Source organism: Branchiostoma floridae, chromosome 1 (assembly GCF_000003815.2).
Source record: "Branchiostoma floridae strain S238N-H82 chromosome 1, Bfl_VNyyK, whole genome shotgun sequence".
Classification (NCBI taxonomy): Eukaryota; Metazoa; Chordata; class Leptocardii; order Amphioxiformes; family Branchiostomatidae; genus Branchiostoma; species Branchiostoma floridae.
The window spans coordinates 11279082-11300244 of record NC_049979.1 but is presented as its reverse complement, the minus strand read 5'-3'; the positions used below and the strand labels follow the sequence as shown (position 1 = coordinate 11300244).

Genomic DNA, 21163 nt, shown 5'->3' with positions numbered 1-21163 from the left:
GTTCAATTGCTGCGCCCTCATCACGATTTTCTGGACATTATTCTTTCAATCGGACATTTGCATGTCAATATGTCACTTTCGCTATACTACTATAAATGGCGATATTTAACCGAGGAAATGAGATGTCGTGTTAAAAAACCACACATATAAAGATCAATTTATTCGGACACATTCAGGACACCTGTCCGCCACAGTTCTGTAGTGCCACGCGTGCCGGGACGCCTTTGCGTGATAGTCAAAGCCACATCTCTGCTTTGTAAGCATTGTCAGCTGGGGAAACATTGAAGATGTATCTCCTTAACCTCGCCTCTCTGCAGCTAGTCTGGTATCTATCCTATTAGATACTAGCTTAGCTTCGCTCCTATGATTTTTTCCCGGTCGAATTGAAATGAGATGTAGTTTTCGGTCTTTCTGTTTCCTGTTTGCCTGTGTCTTCGTATTTACATGGATTCTGTAGAGTGAAAGCAAAATGGTGTCACCGAAGACTAACAGGAGGTCAAGGTCGACTTGGAGGTGTTGGAGGTCAAAATGCCGCCCACAGTCTAGTTTCCACATACATGTACCTCATACGTAAGTGCACTGACAAGAAGTTGAGTCAAAGGTTCCAGATAGGCCCAAGAACAGGTTATTTCTTTTCTTGTCTTCAATGGCTTGCTATATCTATGTATGCTGCCTTATGGGAGCCAATGGAAAAATGCATAAAACAGAATCAGCGTAAAATTGACGTACATGAATACAACAGGAAAACCACCAAAACTAGATAATATTTCACGGAGGTATGGCATGTTCGTTTTCTTCTTGGCAAGGAAGCTATTAGCTGTGGCTGTAGTAGGACAGATACCAGACAATTTAACCCCCCTGACGTACACACATTACGTATTGTAACTTGGCTCCAAAGTTACGTACACGGCCGGATTTGGGACATGCGAAGAAAAATATACGGCACACTCCACAGCAGCTATGTAACCAACAAACTCGGCTCCAGAGCTACAGGGATTGTGTTTTATTTGTTTAAAAATGGGGACCTGCGAAGAAAAATACATCACGCTCCAAAACAGCAATGACAACAAAAAAAGTGATTTGATTTTGACACAATGACCAAATGCGGGGTGGATGTAAACCACAATTTAGATGTTGTACTTTTATCTTCCTACTGACATCTGTATTGACATTATGTAAACAGACAAGTATGAAAAATAATGCTCACCTGTCATCTTAAACCTGCTAACATGTTGTGGCTATTTATGATACAAATGGCACATAACATATTACCATGGTGTCGTGCACGTGCTATGGCCATGTGACCATACGTGGCAGTAGTCTTCGTTGCAGACCTCGCCAGACTTTTTTCAGATCCGTGCAGGGTTTTTTTTTTATAGCTCCTGGGTTCTGTTTGCTTGCCAAGATGTGATGGCCGTCTGGGCCAGAAAAATCAAAATCTAGTTACTGTATTTCATACAATCAGAACACGGTATATTACCGGGGCATGATATAAAGGTCCGGATCAAGGTAGAAGTTGCAATTTGGCAGAATCGCCAATTCTGCCGGCAGATATGTGTCGACAGCCTTTTTAACGTCGATCCATGCTACTTAAGGATTTTAAGATCAATGGATCGACTTGAAATTGATAGGCGTAGGTCCCAGTTGGAAAAGGGGCCCTGTCGGGCAGTTCACGGGCTGTTTTTTGGCACTTTCGGGTGTGACCCGTACGTGGCCCCGTGGATCAACTTGGGGCTTCCGGGGTATTTTTGGGCCGGGTCGGGCAGCGGGTTGAATTTACGTCGGACTCAAAATGATACCGAGAACTATCAACAAATAAACGCCGTGGGCAATACCGAGGGGTACCCCTGGTATCCGGCAAATTGTGGCTTCGGAGCCCGGCCGGGGCAACATTCCTGACGGGCACCGGTGCATTTTTCCGTCGACAGACTCCTATTGGGATTTCTACCTGTAGATTAAGCGATTCTACCTGACCGCAATCTATAATCTGACATGTACATGTAGTTAAAGAAAAAAAGTTCGATGGGGTCTGCAACGAAAGCTAACTCATCACAAGTAGGTACAGCCCAGGTACTGCCATGCTGACATTGAGTCACCGTCCGAGTCAGCGTCTTGGTCACTCGGTAAAACTGTTTCTTCGACAGGTACTGTACTCATGTCCAGCGCCGGCAGCTTAAGGAACATGCATGTCAACGTGAGACGACGGTGGTCTACAGTCATCGAAGACCTTAACGCGTACTTACAGTACGTACGTACGTACTGATTTTCGGCATTCTGTGGATGATGCCACAACAGCGATGCATATATTTTGACAGTCAGATTTCCTGCATTTAATCTCCTATGGCACAGAATCGTACGATAATCCGGCACACCACCCTGTGTGTGTGTCCTGTCCACCAGTCCTGCGCGCGGAGACTGCACACCGCGTCCTGCGCACTCCAAATGTTTGATACCAGGCATCCATGCTTACAGACGCGTCGTAAAATCGTCCACATTTCTGACGTACTCTTGTTGTTTACTGCACCCTTCAGGCGGCAATGCAAACTCAACCTTCTTCATAGGTACATATTCCTCTTTGTTCCTCTTGGTAGGCTCCCATGTGGACGGTTTGGCAGGTGTTTGGGCGGGAATCAACAAGTTCGGTTGAACTTGTACTTGAGTGATGGTGGGGGACACGATGATGTGGATCTCGCCGTTGTCGTCTTTCCTGACAGTGACGTTGGACGGGCTCTGACACCCTCCCTTACAGGTCAGCTCTCCGTTCTGTGTGGAAGGAAAGTAGAAGACATGATGCCGCGCGTGACGAATTTGTGCTCTTTGATTACCATAATGATAGTAGACGAGTAGACATTACCTGGATCATTTGGTTATCAACGCAAAAAACTAGAGACCAGAGAGTCTCTGAGTCGCACAATCTCTCTGGAAGGGGCCTACATAATGGACACTGAACCCGACTACTTTGTGAGAGAATTGAATGAGGTCATCTATGTCAGAGCACACCAACCTTCTCTCAACGGGGAGGGGGACGGTACCATCTTCCAACAATCTATAACCCAGTCGCACGTGCGGCAAAATCACGTGTCTACATCACTCGGGTCAAATAACCGGAGGAGACTTTTTTTAACTCTCCAAGCTGAAGTTAGGCTCCAGCTGTTTTTTTAATATATTTTTTTAGTCGTTTTTATCAGGCTTTCTATTTTGTATGGTATCTTCTATTGTCAAAGGTTTTGACAATACAACAGACTCATACAAATGCAATAAGCTTCTGGTGAAGGTATTAAGCCAAAAATAAGACTGTCAGAAACAAAGCCTGTTGTGGAGGCTAATAGAACACTGTTACCTCCTTGGCTGGAAAGTTTCGCTTCTCCCGGCGTCTGCGGTACATGTGCCACAGGACCTCCAGCAGCGCCACGGCGCAGGCCAGGACCACTCCGATGGCGAGCACGCAGAAAACACCCGCGAAGTTGTCCAGGTCTAGCGCGGAGCTGGAGCTGGAGGCACCATCTTGGTCCAGCTTACACTTGCCGTTCTTGGGCCACCACTTGTGTCTGAGCTTGTCCAACGTGCCCGAGTCTTGGAGCTGGAGAATACTGGGGGTGACAAACGACCAAGCGGGGCGTTACGCACTAGAACGGAGTGAATAGAAAAGATGAACTACCGCAGATAAGAGACGGATGCGAATCGAGGCCTTTGTAGAAGCAGAGTAGGCCCTTACAAGGTATGACAAAAGTGACGTACTATTCCTCACTGCCAAGTTCGGTCGATACCGTACTGTATTATGAGCGCCGACTTCGACTTTTCCTGCCAAACACTCCTTAGGGGTTACTCTAGCCTGTGCAAGATGAATATCGGGGTCCATTCCCTTAATTTATCTTTGCTTTGTAGGCAGTGTCGCCTTTCATGCGTTTTCCAATCGCGAGACGCGCACACTTACGCTAATGTGAACTCGTCTCTGTAGGGGTCGGCGCTGGGGAAGGCGATGCCGTATCCTTTACTGTAGATGGATTTGCCGACGGTGGTCAGCTCGCAGTTCTTGTCGGTGAGAGCCTCGTACTCGATCACGGGGACGTCCCACAGGAAGGCGTACTTCCCTGGGAGCCAGAGAGAAGGCAACTGGGTCAGCAGAACAATCACACATGCCCTGATAAGGTCGTGTTGATTTGTTTGTATGGATGGCATCCTCTGGGAACCCTAAAACGGATGCGAGCGATCGAATAAAAATACTTTGTTTGCAAATAGTCTTCAGGCATGAACTTGCACTTAAGTTCTTATTATAATGTATTATCAATGGGAATGGCCGAAAACTGATATGCTCGCGGATGCCATCCATATAATCAAATCAATCTGGCCTAAGGTCGTCTTCGAGTACAGAAGGATCATATCCCGTCTATGGTTTCCATATACACGTCTGATATGCCTGATATGGTTTCCATATACATTGTCTGATAACTCAATGCAGCTGAATTACCATATACATGAAAGTCAAGAGTTAAGTAATGTCTACACTAGTGTATTATTTTCATTACAACTGATATAAACAATTCACCAGCCAGGCTGATACCTGGAGACTCGCGCTGGCACTTACTGGACTGCGGCACGTTTGCGGCGTCACTGCGTCCTAACGTTATATTGAATCTGTACGTGTTACCCTTCACTTATAACGTTAGTCACAGTAATATCATGCAGAACATAAAATTATAACTATACCCTTTTTACTCCCGATGAAGCTACCACAGAATCATATTTCCAGTGTACGTGTCCTAAGTCTATATTACACCTGTGGACTACCCCCCTGCTGATGTACTTACACACCAACGTGGCAACACCGGAGGGTGGAGGAGGGCTTTATGGTATTCCCGCCAAATTTTGGATAGCCTTATCCTGCCGCCCGGCCCAATATAAACCTTGCGTTCTCCTATTGTAATGCAGTTGAATCAGTTTATGTCTGTAACGCTCGTGTGGTCTGACCTTTCCTGACCCGCTGGAACCCTTCCTGCGCCGTCCTGACGAGCGCCGCAGAGTTGTTCTCACTCTTCATGAAGGACCAAAGGCGCTGGTACGTCTCAACATCGGAGGAAGCCAGAAACTGGGCGATGCTGGTGTCTGTAACCGTCCCGTACCTGCAACATATTGTATTCACCGTTCCTTCGTCACTCCATGAAAACAGTGGTATTGTAATCAGTTGGTGTGTGTTTGTAAGGAGTTTGTTCAAAGCAATGCCATTTGACCGCTTCTAGGCAATGAACTAAGGTTATAGATGGTAGAAATCATAATGCAATGAAATAGCAGTGAACATTAGTTTGGGGGGGCTTGGAGACTGTATAGATGAGGGAAACAGTTATCATCGACAGATTTTCATGGTTTGTCAGTGCGAGAAAAGAAGCTGTTTCTACAGAATCATTTAGAGACGTTGAAAGGCTCTCAATGGAGAGACAAGTAGTATGAGATAATCGGAGCAGTGGCCATCATGAGAAGAGACAGGGAGGCGAAACGTGCGAGAGCGGCAGCTTTTATACCAAATAATTTGCTGGGGTGCAGAGGATGTCATCCATATAAAAACTAGAGTTCGGGGACCTCATACCTCCATGAAATATTTATTGCTTTTTTGTGGATGGTATGTATGTTTATAGTCGGTTGTATTTGAGAGTAATGGTTATATAATATAAATGTTATGGGAAAGTAGTGGTGTATTTATTTAATGACACAGAGGATGTCCATCTGATTAGTAATTATCAAAATGTGACACTTAATTGTGTAATATGCGTTTAAGAGGTCGACGGCATATGGTAGCGTGGTGTTCACGAATTTTAAAAAATGTCTAAGGTTGTCAGCATTATTGAGGTTCGACTATGTGCCCCAGAGCTGTGTGGTGGGAGGAAGTTGGGAAACTCAGAAAGAAGAAGGGATGTGGCCAACTTTAGTCAGATGGTGATTTGATTTTCCACCAATATGTCATAACATCAGCTGTTCACACGGTACAAAAACGAGATGCACACTTTCCTCTGACAGCCCTACACCAACTGTAAGATGAATACTTGGCGCCAACCCCGTCTGCTAAAAAACAAGTACCATTGGCTGCGAAAGAGACAACTAGCAACTGTCCCTTATCGTAACAAAATCAGAACATCTGTATCGCCCATAAAACTTCTGACACCCAACCCAGATGAGAGGACCTAATGGCAGTTTAATCACCATGTCACTCAAATCAGCAGTACAATATGTGAGACATCCATACCTGTTAAGCATTATCGTTAAATGTACCTCAACTTCTTACAATTATACTTACGCTTCACATCTCCATGATATACTGAGCAGACATAAATAAAACTAATTATCATATTAAAAAAAACTTGGGGTTCCCCAAACAGCTGTCACCTCACCATCTGCTTTGAGCTAAGCCCATTAACAAACACATAAAGCACGATGCCTGTACCAATATATCTCAAATATAGGGGTGATTTCTGATATTATTACATCGATTATAACGACAGATACGGCTCCCGGCTCCCGGCTCGATTCGAGCTTTCATCACACCCCACCAACACAACAAGTATGAAACCAATCCATCCAGCCGTTCTTGAGTAATCATCTACACAGACAGAGACACATAACAGAAAATATAACCTCCATTCCATGACATTTCATGGAGGTAATTATCAACATGGCCTAAGATGTAGTAAATGTCGAGCCTTACGGTATTTCAGTCTGTGAGGCGAGGTCATCGAAGGATCGGATGGGCGAGTCCATCCGGGTCACGGTAAGGAAAGCTGCCAGGTTGGCCGTGTAGGATGATATGATAATGAGGGTGAAGAGCCACCATACACCGGTCAGGATCCGAGTGGGCATGCGTCCGATCGTCAGGTCTCCACCTGTTAAAGAACGATATTTTGAGTGATTTCACGCTTGAATCTCCGGCAAAAAAGACCTCAGCAGTTCCAAGAAAGCTGCATGTACTATCCCAAAATCATGATTATAGTATGCCATAGATGAGATACATATACTTAGATTATGCTGCAACACCACAGAAATCCGTTAGGAGAAACATAGTCGAACTTGTCCTTTGTTTTACCAACATCTACCAAGACAACAAACATGACAAGGATGTAGGAAAAGCTTCTTGTAATATCATATGCCGCTAAACCAAGAAGCCACAAACAAACGCTACCGAAAACGTGGTCAAATGTAAGGTAAGAGTGAGTGAAATGTGTGAAAACCATGCCGTCCCCTACTACCTTGCTGCACGAAGGACCCGTACACGAACCACATGGTGTTCCTCAGGTTAAAGTCGGGCCCGTCGCTCGGGTCGTCGCTCGTCTTCCTGGTGCCGATTCTGTGCAGCAGAAACAAGACCGCGCTGACCAGGATGAACGCCGCGATGGTGCACAGCCACACCTGCAGCAACGGGCGACACGGGTGGGACCGGCGTTAGCTCTGTCCCTGATATTCAACAGTAGCGAATTTGCTCAGTGTCAGCCCAGGACCGCTAGAACAGCTTATCTTCTTCAGGAACATATCAGTCAGAAACATCAATGCATGAGACAAGCTCGACCAATGGAGTGATAACTAACTAACCGTCTTTGTTCAATATTTTACTCTTAGACCATACTTAATTATGCTCTGTCAATACAACATGCGTATACACGTTTTACGTATGTATGTAGAATTTGTGTGCTTTCAGGATCCTAGTCTTTTCCCAACCTTGCCTGTCAACCCTCCTGCACGTACGGGGCACCGCTGCTATGTTACAACCTGTGTTGTGCTGCTGACAGGTGGCTACCCTGGCCCCTGAAGTCCATGGATCAAGTTTAAGATTTATTTACTTGCATAGGCTAAAGTATACAATGCAGGAGAACTCATGACCTTCTAGATTATTAGGAACTATGTATACAGTTATAAAGTGGTGAAACAATATGAATGCTATCCAGACGATATTAACATGTACATTTTGTATTTCATTCAGTTCCATCCACTGTGCACGCACGAGTCCAGTAATTGGTGATTTCATGACGCAGCCGTCCACTCGCTTCCTTCGTGACTCCTGACAGACCACGCCACTGTGGTTACTTAAAGACATTACGCCGCGTCGTTACGGATGTTCAGTCACGGAAGAGGCCACGAGAAAGTCGTGACGTTTGCACAATTACAACGTCCTGCAGCTAGTTATAAAACTGGCTGGGTGAGAGGACACGAGATCGAGAGGTCAGGGGTTTGATTCCTGGCTTGACGTAGTGTCCCTGGGAAAGCAATTTACACCACCTTCCTTATTCCATCCAGGTATAAAAATGGGTGCCTGTCTTTGTTTGGGGTGGTGTTGAAAGGCTGTCTAAGGAGAGGGATAAGCTCCAGCCTTCCAATATTGTGCCCCAGACCCCGTTGATAACAACCCACTGCCCTAATGCCTCAAAAACGTTATGGGACTACCTTTATCTGTTATCTGGCGCCCGTCTCAAAACTGGCTTTCTAAAATGATGCATATGGCCACTTTTTAGTGAATGATTTTCCTCCAAACCGAACAAAGAAGAAAATGTAGTAGCAGTGGCCTTTCTCACTTTTGCATAGGCCTAGATAAAGTATCCCGAGTGTTACAAATGAACAAGGGCTCGCTCATTGATTTTCTGATGATTCATAGTACCATTGAGATAGGACGTAAATCTACATCGATTAATTCATTGTAGTACAAGTTGTCATCATAATTCACACTGAAGTAAGTTAGATGAATCTATAACTCCGTTCGTCAGTAATAATTAGATACATAACGGATGGACCCTTGCAACTGGCGCCCGTCTCAGAATAGGCACTGAAGGATACGAGTAATTATGAGCACAAGAAAAGAAAATGAAGCAACATTCATGCTATAGCAAATGACAAGCCGTCGACAAGACATTTCTAAACATATTGCGGGTTCCGTATAGACCCGGTACGCTCATTCATCATTTTAGCTGTCGGCAAAGCACGGCGAGCGTGCCATCTTCATATAGTCTTCTATTGTATGGATACGATCATTCGACGGAACAGTAATGCCAATTTAACCTTAATAAGGACATTGTGTCCTGTTCCCTGGGTATTATTGGTACAACTGTTCTAAAGGTTAAAGATCCCATAGTTTGAGGCCGTAGTGGCAGAGGGTTGTTGGGTCAATCACTGTGTTTTGTGCACAGTATTGGAAGCTGCAGCCCATCCCTCTCCTTACACCATATGCAGATTTTTACCTCCCCAATCGAAGTCAGGAACCCATTTACACCTGAGTGGAGTGAGACAAGTCGTGTAAAGTCCTTCCCAAGGACACAATGTCCTACTAGGAATAGTTCCATGACACACTAGTTCACTCATCAAGTACAAGACCTGAATTCCACTAGGGCGATGACGCCGCTACGAACGAGGGATCTTCTTTTGCGCTTTGTGCGTTTTGTTGTCTTTTCAGTCATACGTTTACAGTTTGCATGATATTTCAATAATGAAGCCAAGAATTTGCACAAATCAAATTTAGATCGCAGCGAGTTCGCCGCCTGGTGGAATAGGGGGCCTACTTACGTTCACGTGGAAGGGGTCCAGGAAGACGAAGAGGTCTGTTTTCTTGACAGGTTTTCTCAGCAGAATGCCCACCGCAAAGTCCATGTATCTCTTGGTGAAGTCTACCACTCTCTCCCGCTGAGGGGTGATGGTGATGGCGCTCAGGGCAAAATCCGCGTCCTGAAAGTCATAGAGAATAAAGTTGACACTAGCCTGTGTTGTGTTTCGGTCCCATTTGAATTTGGAAAAAGCGCCCACCAGGTAGTTTACGGGCTGTTTTCCTACTCTCCCGGGCGTAACCCCGTGAATAACTACCGTACTATTTTGGGGGCACGATCGGGCCCCAGGATTCTCTTAACTCGCAGTTAAAATCAACCCGGGACAAATTATCCGGGAAATTTTTTGCTTAGTAGCCCCGCCAGAGATACCGCCTGCAGACACCGGTGTAAATCGGACTGTTTCATAACATAATATCTCACTGCCAGGTCATATACATATGAGGCCCCCTTCCAGAGTTAACAGCGTTTGATAACAAGATTTTCGGTCGGAGTGCAATTTTAATCTGAGCAGTTTGATGCCAGTCACAAGGCACTAAGGTAAAAGAGTCGCATACATTTTTACATAGTTGACCCCAGTCTGTCCTCGGCTGTCATAGAATATCAAAGCGATGTGTAAGGAATGATAGAAGAGGCTCGGCACGTACCCCCTGCATGACGTCACCGATCATGCCGCTCCACGTGCCGTCCTCCTGAGGGCTGCCGTACTTCTTGTCCTGTACTTCATACACCTTGTACTTAAACCCGAGGAGCTTGGACAGCTCCGTCAGCATGTCCATGGCGAAACCCTCCCACTTCACGCCGATAGGAGTGATTCTCTTGAACACAAACGGCTCCTCCTGGAAGTCAGAAGTAGCACTTCAGGGTAAACGCAAATGTGTCACAAGGGCTTCATTTCTCACATCCCATCTCATACATCCTAAATATCAATGATATCTTGTTATGTATTGCTCCGCAATTAGACGTGTTTTACCTTTACCTTTCGAAAGGTAAGACGGATTGATACAATCTTCTCAACAATGAACGGTTGCTCTAAATTCAATCTTTATATGTATTGCCAAATAGGTAAACACAGTATTTCATAATGTTGCCTAAGGTGAAACGAAGCGATACAATATTTTCAACAGTTAAGTTTTACAATTAATCATGGGCGAGTTAAGAGAGTTGACTGCTTCTTGTTCCAATGTATGAAATTGTATAATGATAAATTATGTAGCTATCTACGTTAGAAAGAAGCTGACCTCCAGTGTCACCACCCTGAATGTTTTGTTCCGTATGTCTATCCGCGGGTTGGCACCAGGTAAGGTCCGGGCGGTGGTGTTCAGTCGGGTCACGGGGTCCCACATACCAGCCTGGGGACGACATCGTCAGATAACACAGGTCATATGGGGAACAAACAGCCGTACAATGACTAGAGGGTAGAGTAATTTCCATGCAGTGGAAAGTTTTGGGGTCTAAACCCCTACCGGATCATACCTAAGCTTGAAAAATGGTCCATACTATCTTCTCTGCTCAGCACATATGAGAGTTCCACGACAAATGAGGTCGATGAAAATGCAGTTTCCTCTTTATGAGTTAATCTCGATTCCACCTGTCTGTGCTGAACGGTACCGATGGAGGAGGCGGACTACGATCTATGTGCAGTCAATGAAGAGCTATATCCACCCAGACTTTGGGAGCTGATGTAATAACCTTCTAACAGTTGACTGGTTTGGGAGTTCTTTGGTAAGAGGGTATCTATCAAGGTACAGACGCTCGATTTTATATTCCAAGTATCATTTTGAGGCTTCTGTTTTTCAGCAAACAAAATCCAGGCTACTTGACTATATTGTGGCAAGCTTTTCAACGAACACACTTCCAATTGCCCACGCACAAAATAACATTGAGCACAGGATCGGATCGAATACCCTACAAATGATATCCTCAGCTACCCGGCCGTGATTAGCTTTATCTCATATTCAAACCGGCCTTTGCCAAAAAAAAGAACGGCTACACGTGTGGTTGGTATCTGGACACGGCGTGATACAAGGCAAAACCTTTACCCAAAAAAATTAAACTTTAAAATTTTTCATGGAGGTAATAAATGTGAACAGGGATACCTAAAAACAGGCAAGCACAATCTGATTGAATAGATAATTTCTGACAGGAGAGCAGACGCCTTACCACTTGCACTCTTGTTTTATTGACCACTTTCTCCAGCCTGAGGACCTGCATCTGGGAGTTGATGTTGTAGCCCGTGTCATCGAACCCTGACTTGCCCAGCACCCCCGGCGTCCTGACCTGTGGCAATAGGTTAATGAGCATCGCGGTGCACGTTTGAAGAGCAGGACTGTATCAAGGCACTGGTTAGTGGAGATCGCGGCACGCGTTTGAAGTACAGGACAATCAGGGCAATGGGTTAATGGTGCTGCACCAACTGTTCATGATCTCAGCATCACCTCGTCCATTTTCTTATCTGGGTGATTATGATTAGTTGCATTCATCAATTTTTTTTAGAGTTTTACCGTCTCAAGACTGTATCCCACACAAGCTTGCTGAAGATACCAAGGGCGTGCCCTGAGAATATTGTGCAACAGACTGCAGATGATGGATGACTGTTGACTACAATAGGATGATTTGTTCCTGGTTAGGTTGGGATGAGACAAAACCTTCCAAACGCTGGATCAGTTGGTAGCCAAAAGTGACAAAATATATTTTTCGCCTCGTGTGAGATGGTGAGAAATTGCACCACACTTCATCACCAGTCATACGTTTTTCAGCTCATGTTGAGTTTGTGGGGTCATCAGTCATCGTGATTTTGGGATGGGTAAAAGAAACGCTTGGATGGCATCTTACTGCCTACCATTGGATGAAAATGGTAAGGAAAACAAGGACAATAATACACTAAAAATGTAATTTGATTTTGCCCATTTTTTGGAAAAGAAACAGGAAATATGCATCAAAAACGTACTTGCAGCAATGCCAAATAGCAATTGCTCAAGGAACTGGATATTATTTTGGAAACGTCAGTTATCTATCGTCGGTGACACTGAAGAGATCTTGTTGGAGAGCAGGTTTTATATCGTAAATATGAATTGATATGTAAAGGAGTGTCACTGATGAAAGTCTCACTGACGAAAGTGTCACTGGCCAAAGATAACGGCTGTTATCTGAAACGTCTGACCGTTTCCAAAATCATATATCCAGTTGCTTGTGTAATTGCTATCTGTCGTATCTTCTTACTTGGATGTCTAACCTTCATCGACGTTCTTGCAGCAGTGTTAACCCACAGCCTTTGCTTTACGTACGAAGCAAATTTGCAAGTAACGTTATAACTTTGGTCGCAATTAGTCATTTGCTTCACTTAGAGATTATCTTCATCAAATTAGTTTTCATTTCCCACATCCTCGGGTGAAAGGAATGTTCTCCGAACAGAAGAAAAGTGATAGATATCGGTAATTTCTTTGAACTTTAATTCCGTTCGAGTTGACTGATGTTTGATGTTTGAAGGTGTTCCTGGCGGCAACCCCAGGGGGGACGGCATCACATGAAGATATTAACAGTATCATCCATTATTAGTGAGCTGAGCCATATTCCCCGGCCAGGCTCTGACACGTTGTGTAATTAATCCTCCTTGTGTGTACACATGACAGAGACGGATCCCTACCTTCCTCAGAGTCTCCATCAGTGGGGGACCTCCAGGCCACGGCACCGACACATCGATCGAGCATCTGCGCAGCATCGATAAAAATACTAATTGAGAGATGCTCTCTTCGAGACCTCATAGATTTTGCCAATCCAATCCGTTCCGTCCCCACCCTGCGTACCGCGCTCCCTGTAAATCCTTTTTAATGCAGATTGTTCCCGGGAAGATTCGCTCGGAGTCGCTGAGAGATGATAAATCTCCGAACTTATTGTTAATGTGCATGAGATTGGCATTTGGCGGTGTATTTCTCGTTCAATTAAAGCATCAGTAGTATCGCCTACGTCATTACCCAGGAAAAAAGTGAGAAGCATAAAGACATAGGTGACACAATATTGCCAAATAAAAACAAAAGTATAGTGACTTCAGACTAAAAAAGTATATCTTGAAATTCTATTTTCCAAACAGTGCAGGCTGACAAACGAGAATCTAATATCTTGATAGAATCAGTTGGGGCCAAATGTGTCATTATCTTTTCTGATAATAAGGCAATCAAGTCTCTTGAAATCTGTTGAACTCAAACACAAAATGTAAATAACTTATCATGCAACATTGATACACCATGCCTAGAGCTTTCCATGACGAAGTGAAATTCAGAGCCTACTTGCTAAGTTTGCAGCCTACCTGAGCTTGTTGGGGCCGATCCATTGTCTGTCCAGGAAGAGAGCGTAGACAGCCCGAGATATGTGTAACACAGCGTCGTACATGTACGCAGCTGTCATCTGTGGACGGCGGTTCGCAAATTATTTAAGTTTGAATGAAAAGTATTCATCGAATTGTATTTATATTTATTACATTTCAATAATGAATAAACTGATCAAGTAGAGATCAGTTGCTACTTTGTGTAAAAGTGTTTGATACAATTTTTCCAGTCTTAATGTTAACTTGTTAAACATGGCCTCATCGTGCGAGATATACCAGTTGCTCATTAACTCAGAGCACAATGCAATATCAGTTACGGCAATATCAACTCCCTCAGGCCTGTACAGGTGTGCGGAACGACCATTCTCACAAATTGCTGGAATAGTAATGACGATTTGACTTGAGGAGTCTAAGATCAATCTCGTCTAAGATGTTCCTTTCTTGCGTCCTTACACATTTCCCTACTTAAGTAGGAATCCGCCCACCTTGACGTCGTAAGGACTTGTGGTTGCCCCGTTAGTGACGTTCGCTGGAAGCGATCTCCAATATGCCATAAACTTGTCGGTGTATTCGCTAAATGAGATCAGTTTACGAACCACAGTCAGGACTCCGCGGGAGGCGTTGATTGCCTGAAGCTGCTTGTCGCTAACTTCCTGTGGGATTTCACAAAAACACCATTGAGGGGTTGGGGAGAAGGGATGTTTCAGTTGCATACTTGCATATGCGACTGGTGCCTAAGTGTTTTATTTGTCTATGTACTGTGTATGTCATGCGTACTGTACATGTTGTCTAGTCGTTGTAAGTATTTACTCTGAGTCACATTGTAAAGATCAACGGCATTCAGAGATGCTTCTGCTAAGAATTAATCTCTGTAAGGTTGATTTTAATGAATAAAGAAGAATTAGTACTTCATTTAGGTGAAGGAAGTCAAGGGAATTATAATTTTGCACTCCATCAAATTATGGTTTTACAATTCCCTGTTGTGATCATTTCTTATTATTACGATTCAGTTTCTCAAATTTGAACTTAATATAATAAAGTATTTTGATGTTAAGATTGATTGGTGAAGAGCTCGAATCACCCATTATGGATATTATTCTTTTTCTACTGTACGCTGTTGTATTGTATGTTTTGAAAATAAAATCTACTATTTGTAAATAGATGAAAGGAAAGAAAATCTAGCGATCTATATCAAAGTGGTATTTAATTGATATCGATTCACATGTACACAACAATACAAATTTGAGCTGAGGAATTTCTATATCCCCTCAGCCAGTTTGCATTTCATGGCCCTTCAAATGTTTTGTTGAAATATAATCCGTATTAGCATCACATCCACCCACACGTTATTACAAACAAAACCTAATGCCTAACAAAAACATATAATCAGAGAGAAAGAACCAGACTGTTGCGGCATAACGTATCGCCGGCGTCATCCGCTGCATCTAACTGCTTAAGGAACTATGATTCAGAGTCGTGCTGTTTATGAACCATCCTTCTTTCTTTATTGCCTGACATTTCCTGCTTCCGATATCTTAAACCAGAGAGAGTGATAAACCTTTAGCATTGTCTGTTGTGATGTATGTTACCAGCATTACCCAGCCGCCTGCTGCATCAACCTCCCCTACATCTCCCGATGGTTATTGTTATATCGAGCGCCGTTAATGTCAACACCACAGAAATAAATACTAGTATGAAGTACGGCACCAGTTGATGGCATCATGCTAAAGCAACTTTCCCCGTCAGGAAGGCACTACATCACAACCCGACGAACCGAGACACGTTCTAAAGGTATCACGACTGTGACACAGCCTTCTTCGAACAGTTCTGGAGCGGCAGCCTTTACTGTTTGACGGAACTATCAAGATTCGCAATTTATTTTCAACATGAGCTAAGGTTTTCTATGCCGAGAGAAAGGGTTTTGCCACGCCAAACTTGCTCTACAGGCAATCTCTCTCTTCCGGCATGGAAAACCTTAGCCCGTGATCCCAAAAAAATAAACACGGCCGCTTCAAAAGTCTGCGAAGGGGGCTAGCCGTGAGTGCTGAATACGTCGCAATTGACTGGACAGCAACAGGGGGAGGGGGCAGATGCATTGCAGCCTGTGGTTTATTCGTATATCTGTCACTTGTACGTGTGATAGAACAAAAGCTAGCGTTTATGATCTACCGGGCTGTTTGACTATGCACTGCCATCAAAAGGGGAAGCAAATTAAATGCAGCTTGAATGTTCACGTGTTTGTATTTCAGAGAAGAGACTTCAACATGAATTGAAAAGATGCAATCTTGTCCGTGCCTCTCCTCCATTGAAAATATAAACTGCCTCGGATTCTCACTCCTTTTCACCCGGGCACTCTTTGTGAATACTGAATGAACTCGACAACATACAGACCTGTCCGACACCCCCTTTTTCACTGGAGGCTATGACCGCTGATTGACCAAAGATTTGACAGATTACGAATTGAATTTCATAGATCATGAAGGACTTTTTGACGTTTTGTTTGCTTTTTTGTCTTTTAAATCTTTGTTGTCTCTTGAATCACACTTAATATTGCATCATGTTCCATCATCATCATCATCATCGAATTGTTTAAGATAAGAATCCTTCAGCCAGAGGCTGAATTGTGTCCTGTTAATATCACATTGTATCGCTGTGGCTGTGCGGTCGCTCAGCATCTAGTTAAAAGATGGTGTGGCACCTCAACTACTGCGTTGGGCCTGCCTACCGCCTGTACGGCTCGCAGTTGGTGACTGTTTGTAAAGCTGAGCAGCGGATCGATAATTCCCACCTCCGCGGCGGGAGCCTGATTCCTGGCACGGCGGGAAGACATGAAAATCATATTGTACTCGCGCCACTCACAGACTCCATGATCCGAACTTCCCTGTAATTTTCCGATGATTCTTTCCCTATTCTTCCGTGAGACGTATGAAGAAGCCTACTGATTCTTTCCCTTTCATTTTACAGTCACATCTCCGACTTCAAAAGCCCAAGTACTTACTCACACAAAATGCCAATAATTCCAATGTTATCACCCAGGCCCCCTATGGTACACAGTGAAAGAGATTTACGAGAAGCTACCAAGTAGCTATTTGCGATAGGCCTCCTACTGCTAAACATGTCCATAATCAGGGTGACAGGCGGTGTTGTACGTGTAGGTATGTTGGGAAAGATTGAGGCAACGCATAATCCTATAAATGACCTGGATTTTTAAATCAGAGCGTCTCCTCTAGACAAAAGGCTGGGTATGTGGGGTCGTTCAGGTCACAACAACTTAATATCAAACGTGAAAAGAGCAGCTCAGGAAAGGAGACTGGTAATGGGAGCCATATAACATGTAGGCTTGTTCGCCATAAAATATCGTTAGATGTATTGATATTCAAAATTGACGTGGTAATTTGATCGTAAGGGTCCAAGTTGATAGTTTAAGGTTGGTATACTGTGTAAAACCGTGCGACAATAAGAGCATAGTTACTATTCTTTCATGAAATGAAGTTGAGTTTGTGTGATATAACGTTGACTGTAATATCTACGTAAGGTGCGGCGGAAGTAATCGAGTGAAATGCCAAAGTGACATTTACAGTGTCAACGGTATTCTGAAACATGGCATTTGGCAGATTATTCCGTGTGTAAGAACATTTGTTTTAATGGCTCTCCACATCAAATTTCACAAATGTTCAGCTTACCTGATTTGCTATCACCCAGTGATGTTCCGGTGTGAACAGGTTCATCTGATTCGCCTAGAACAAAAAGAAATAAATGTTTTGGTGATCAATGCTCATCATTCTTCCTTGAACAAAAATGCAGATGCTGTGAATGATTTCAATGTAGGCTGTCCCTGCATATTTGTGCTTGCAAACAAGGTAGAATTATCAATTTACGAAATACTACTGTGAAGTTTGAAATGTTCGCTGTGTTTTAAGTACGAACTCATCACTCATTCGTACATCAATACATGTTTCAGACGCGAAATAAAATATACCACCCTCCCGGTTTTCATTGTGCCACAAAATCTTAGTGCTGCGAACTTTAAAAAGGAATTTACAGTATAACGGTCAAAGTTACTCTGTTCAATTTTGCGGTCTACATTTATTTCGGGCGGGCGGGGCAGTTTTAGGTGTATCAAGCGGAGTCCTGCCGCGACTGTTGATGAAGCACTGTCTTACACGGCTTGCTAGTGCTGGATTACTATGCTGAAATGAAAAACAAAACAAATAGCTTCTACACGAAAAACGACACAATAGAAGAAGAACAGAACCTGCCTTCGCGCCGGTGCAACCTTGCACCCTGAATACCTGATGAAGTTATGATTATAAAAGTTTTGAATAGATATTTATATAAACTATTTCCTTTTTTATCAATTCAAACTTTCTAAACACGAACATGCAACTCTTAACCCAGATTCAATCCTATTCTAAACACATCGGCGCGTCTAATCGCATCCACGCAGAATATCATCAAGGAAGCGATCAGAGGAACGCCCCGGAGTTAGATGGATAGCAGGCTGGGAACCTTTCGTGTGTCGCACTGAAAATCTTGAGTAATACAGACACGGTGAAGAAATTAGGACAACAGGATACTGTACTGTGATCTTCAGATAATTTAGCGCCTCCGTGATGTCTGCATATTGAAATTTTATGATTTTATCTTCCGCATCCATACTTGGTTTTTATTTCAGGACCTGTTGCTACATTTCGTCAAAGAATATACCGTACCCCCCCCCCCCCCCCCTACACACACACACACACACAACTCTACCAGACCCACGTCCACCCAGAAATATTCCTTTCTTTTTTCTGTATTCTTTGATTGATCAACTTCAGAAGCTAAAGAGTATAAAGAAATCCCAACCATATGCATGGAGTAACACAGTCGTCACTCTTTGTTCACTGGAATTCAAGTTGAACTTTACACACATTTTCAAAGTCAACTTTTTGGAGACGACACTGAACTGAATCCGGATGACATTGGGATGAAATTGCTCTGATTATTTTTACAACAGCAATTTTGCGGTCATTTATCAAATGGCGTTGCTCCGAATCTTTAATCATTCCCGTGTATTGTTCCTACTAACGGTCCCTCATCAATCATGTCGGTACCGTGCAGCCAGTGATAACTCGGTATGGCCACGGAATTACGAAAATCGTTACTAATCGTCATTCAGCTTCGCCTTGTGTTCCGGTCGCCTTAATTACTGGCTGTGAATTTTACAGTCACGTCGTCTGCGTTACCCCATAGCCCAAGGCCATCTGATGTGGGGGATAAATTTCCGTGACTCGGGCCGATACGGCGGGTTTACCGGGACTTAATATTAGACATTTTATCCCATAAAGGAATCGCTTTCGAGCTTGTCGATCGATCTGCTGACTGCTGCTTGCCAGATACTGATTTTACAGCGAACCGTCCGTATTTGGAGTAATATCCGAAAACAATACAGCTCTGACACAGTAGACGGTGTATGATATACGCGGTTCATTTTTAAAGCCATATTGATGTGTAACAACGGGCTTTGCCTTTTCGGTCTGTCAACACAAGTTGGACATATGCACAAGGCAGCGCGAAACAGATTTTCTAAAGCCCCCTTTACAAATCAAGAATATAGCTCGGCCGATGACGTGTCGGCGAGCTATAAATGTGCATTTTCGGTCGAAGAAAGACCGACGTCCTAGAGATTACGCGAGCGTCGGGCGATTTTTAGCAGATCAGCCGACGTCCGCGGGTCCCTGGAAGCTGCGCCTAAATTCAGCGAGGTCTCGGCGACGATATTTGAACTTTTTTTATAAGATTTTGGATTGGTCTATGGCAAAATTCCTGTTAATAGCATTGTTGGCTGCTCGTCCACGTCCACCCCACTCATGTCCTACATGTTGCACAAAAGTCAGATGTTAAAGTTGATCCAAATATTTGCTTTTTACCGGGTTAGTCGATTCTACATTCCGGGAGATATATAATCATTAATGTTGGATAGACGTCACTCAAATCCCGTCCAATTAGTGAAGGGGCAGATTTTCAGCGCAAAATACATCCGATGTTTGGGTTATGTTGAATGTCATCAATTTTAAAACCGTCTTAAGCCAACTTTCCAAAATACGTATAAAGTATCCTTACTCAAGTGGCATCAAAGGGCACACCATATGCCAAGGCTTGGCTGAAAAAGTGCCCTTTTGAACATCCATGTTGTATGTTGTTTTCCATGAGCATCTATCGTGTACTTAGGTATACAAGGAATATACAAGTTTAGGAAAGTAAAAAAAAATGTGTAAAGCCCCACCTTTTGTAGTTAGAATAATATGATTTTCAATAATATGTGTTTGTTCCAAGCCATGGTCGACTGGCCCAGAAGACCATCGAAGACTAGTAGCCAACCCTCCCGACTAACTCCCAGCCAAAGACCTTGTTTACGACTAACTCCAAACCATGGACTGGAGAAGGTTGGGAGTCCATGGTCAGCCATCTGTAATAGAGTCTTATCTTCCTACCATGGTCTAGGGACTGTTCAGAGGCCATGGTCGGGTATCTATGACAGAAGTTTAGCTTCCAACCATGGTCTGGAAATGGTTGGGAAGTCATGGGCGGCTTTGCGCAACAGAGGATTATCTTCCAACCATGGTCTAGAGAATATCGGGAGGCCATGGTCGGCTATCTATGACAGAAGTTTAGCTTACAACCATGGTCTGGAGAAGGTTGGGAAGTCATGGGCGGCTTTGCACAACGCAGGATTATCTTCCAAGTTCCAACCACGGTCTAGAGAATATCCGGAAGCCATGGTCGGCTATGTGTGGCAGGGGCTTATCTTCCAGATTGAGACTGGAGATGGTTTGGAGGCCATGGTTGGCTATGTGTGAGAGGGGCTGTAAATACCTGCTTGACCAGCCGGATAGTGTTCTCAACCGTGCACAGGACCACCACCCTCTTCAGCTTCTCCCCGTAGTCGGAGATCTCCTTCTGTCCGCTCGGCAGACCCACGATGACCTGGCTCCCGTTGGAGAGGGACGGCAGCTTCAGCACGATCACTTCCAGGAAGTTTCCTCGGGTCAGCGCCAGGACATTCTGGATTCTACTGAACGCTGTAGGAAGTGCAGAGTTTGTTTAAAATTCTTCAGTCATGAAAGTTGCGAATCGGCATGCAACCCACTGTTCCTTGAGGTCATGAGGGCTTAGCCTTAGGAGTAGGAAGTATCAGACAAAATATAACATAACATATACGGAACACTTTATGTTTTAGCAAATCTATCAACACATATTCGTATACACCCGTGGTTTACAAAAAGAACAA

General features: G+C 43.9%; 1 protein-coding gene across 1 annotated transcript in view; it reads right to left on the bottom strand.

Annotated features, from left to right (window-relative positions):
- Nucleotides 1-1051: 1051 nt before the first annotated feature.
- LOC118426837 (glutamate receptor ionotropic, delta-2-like) overlaps nt 1052-21163 on the bottom strand; it is a 30593-nt gene continuing 10481 nt past the window's right edge. Inside the window, exons 4-18 of the mRNA XM_035836387.1 lie at nt 20749-20954; nt 17574-17627; nt 14376-14543; nt 13873-13970; nt 13213-13276; nt 11730-11846; nt 10808-10918; nt 10214-10405; nt 9532-9690; nt 7233-7392; nt 6695-6869; nt 4969-5120; nt 3935-4091; nt 3341-3590; nt 1052-2763 (exon numbers count right to left, since the gene is read on the bottom strand). Of these exons, the coding sequence (XP_035692280.1) occupies nt 2467-2763; nt 3341-3590; nt 3935-4091; nt 4969-5120; nt 6695-6869; nt 7233-7392; nt 9532-9690; nt 10214-10405; nt 10808-10918; nt 11730-11846; nt 13213-13276; nt 13873-13970; nt 14376-14543; nt 17574-17627; nt 20749-20954 (2360 nt within the window). The 3' untranslated portion in view covers nt 1052-2466. The remainder of the gene's footprint in view (nt 2764-3340; nt 3591-3934; nt 4092-4968; nt 5121-6694; nt 6870-7232; nt 7393-9531; nt 9691-10213; nt 10406-10807; nt 10919-11729; nt 11847-13212; nt 13277-13872; nt 13971-14375; nt 14544-17573; nt 17628-20748; nt 20955-21163) is intronic.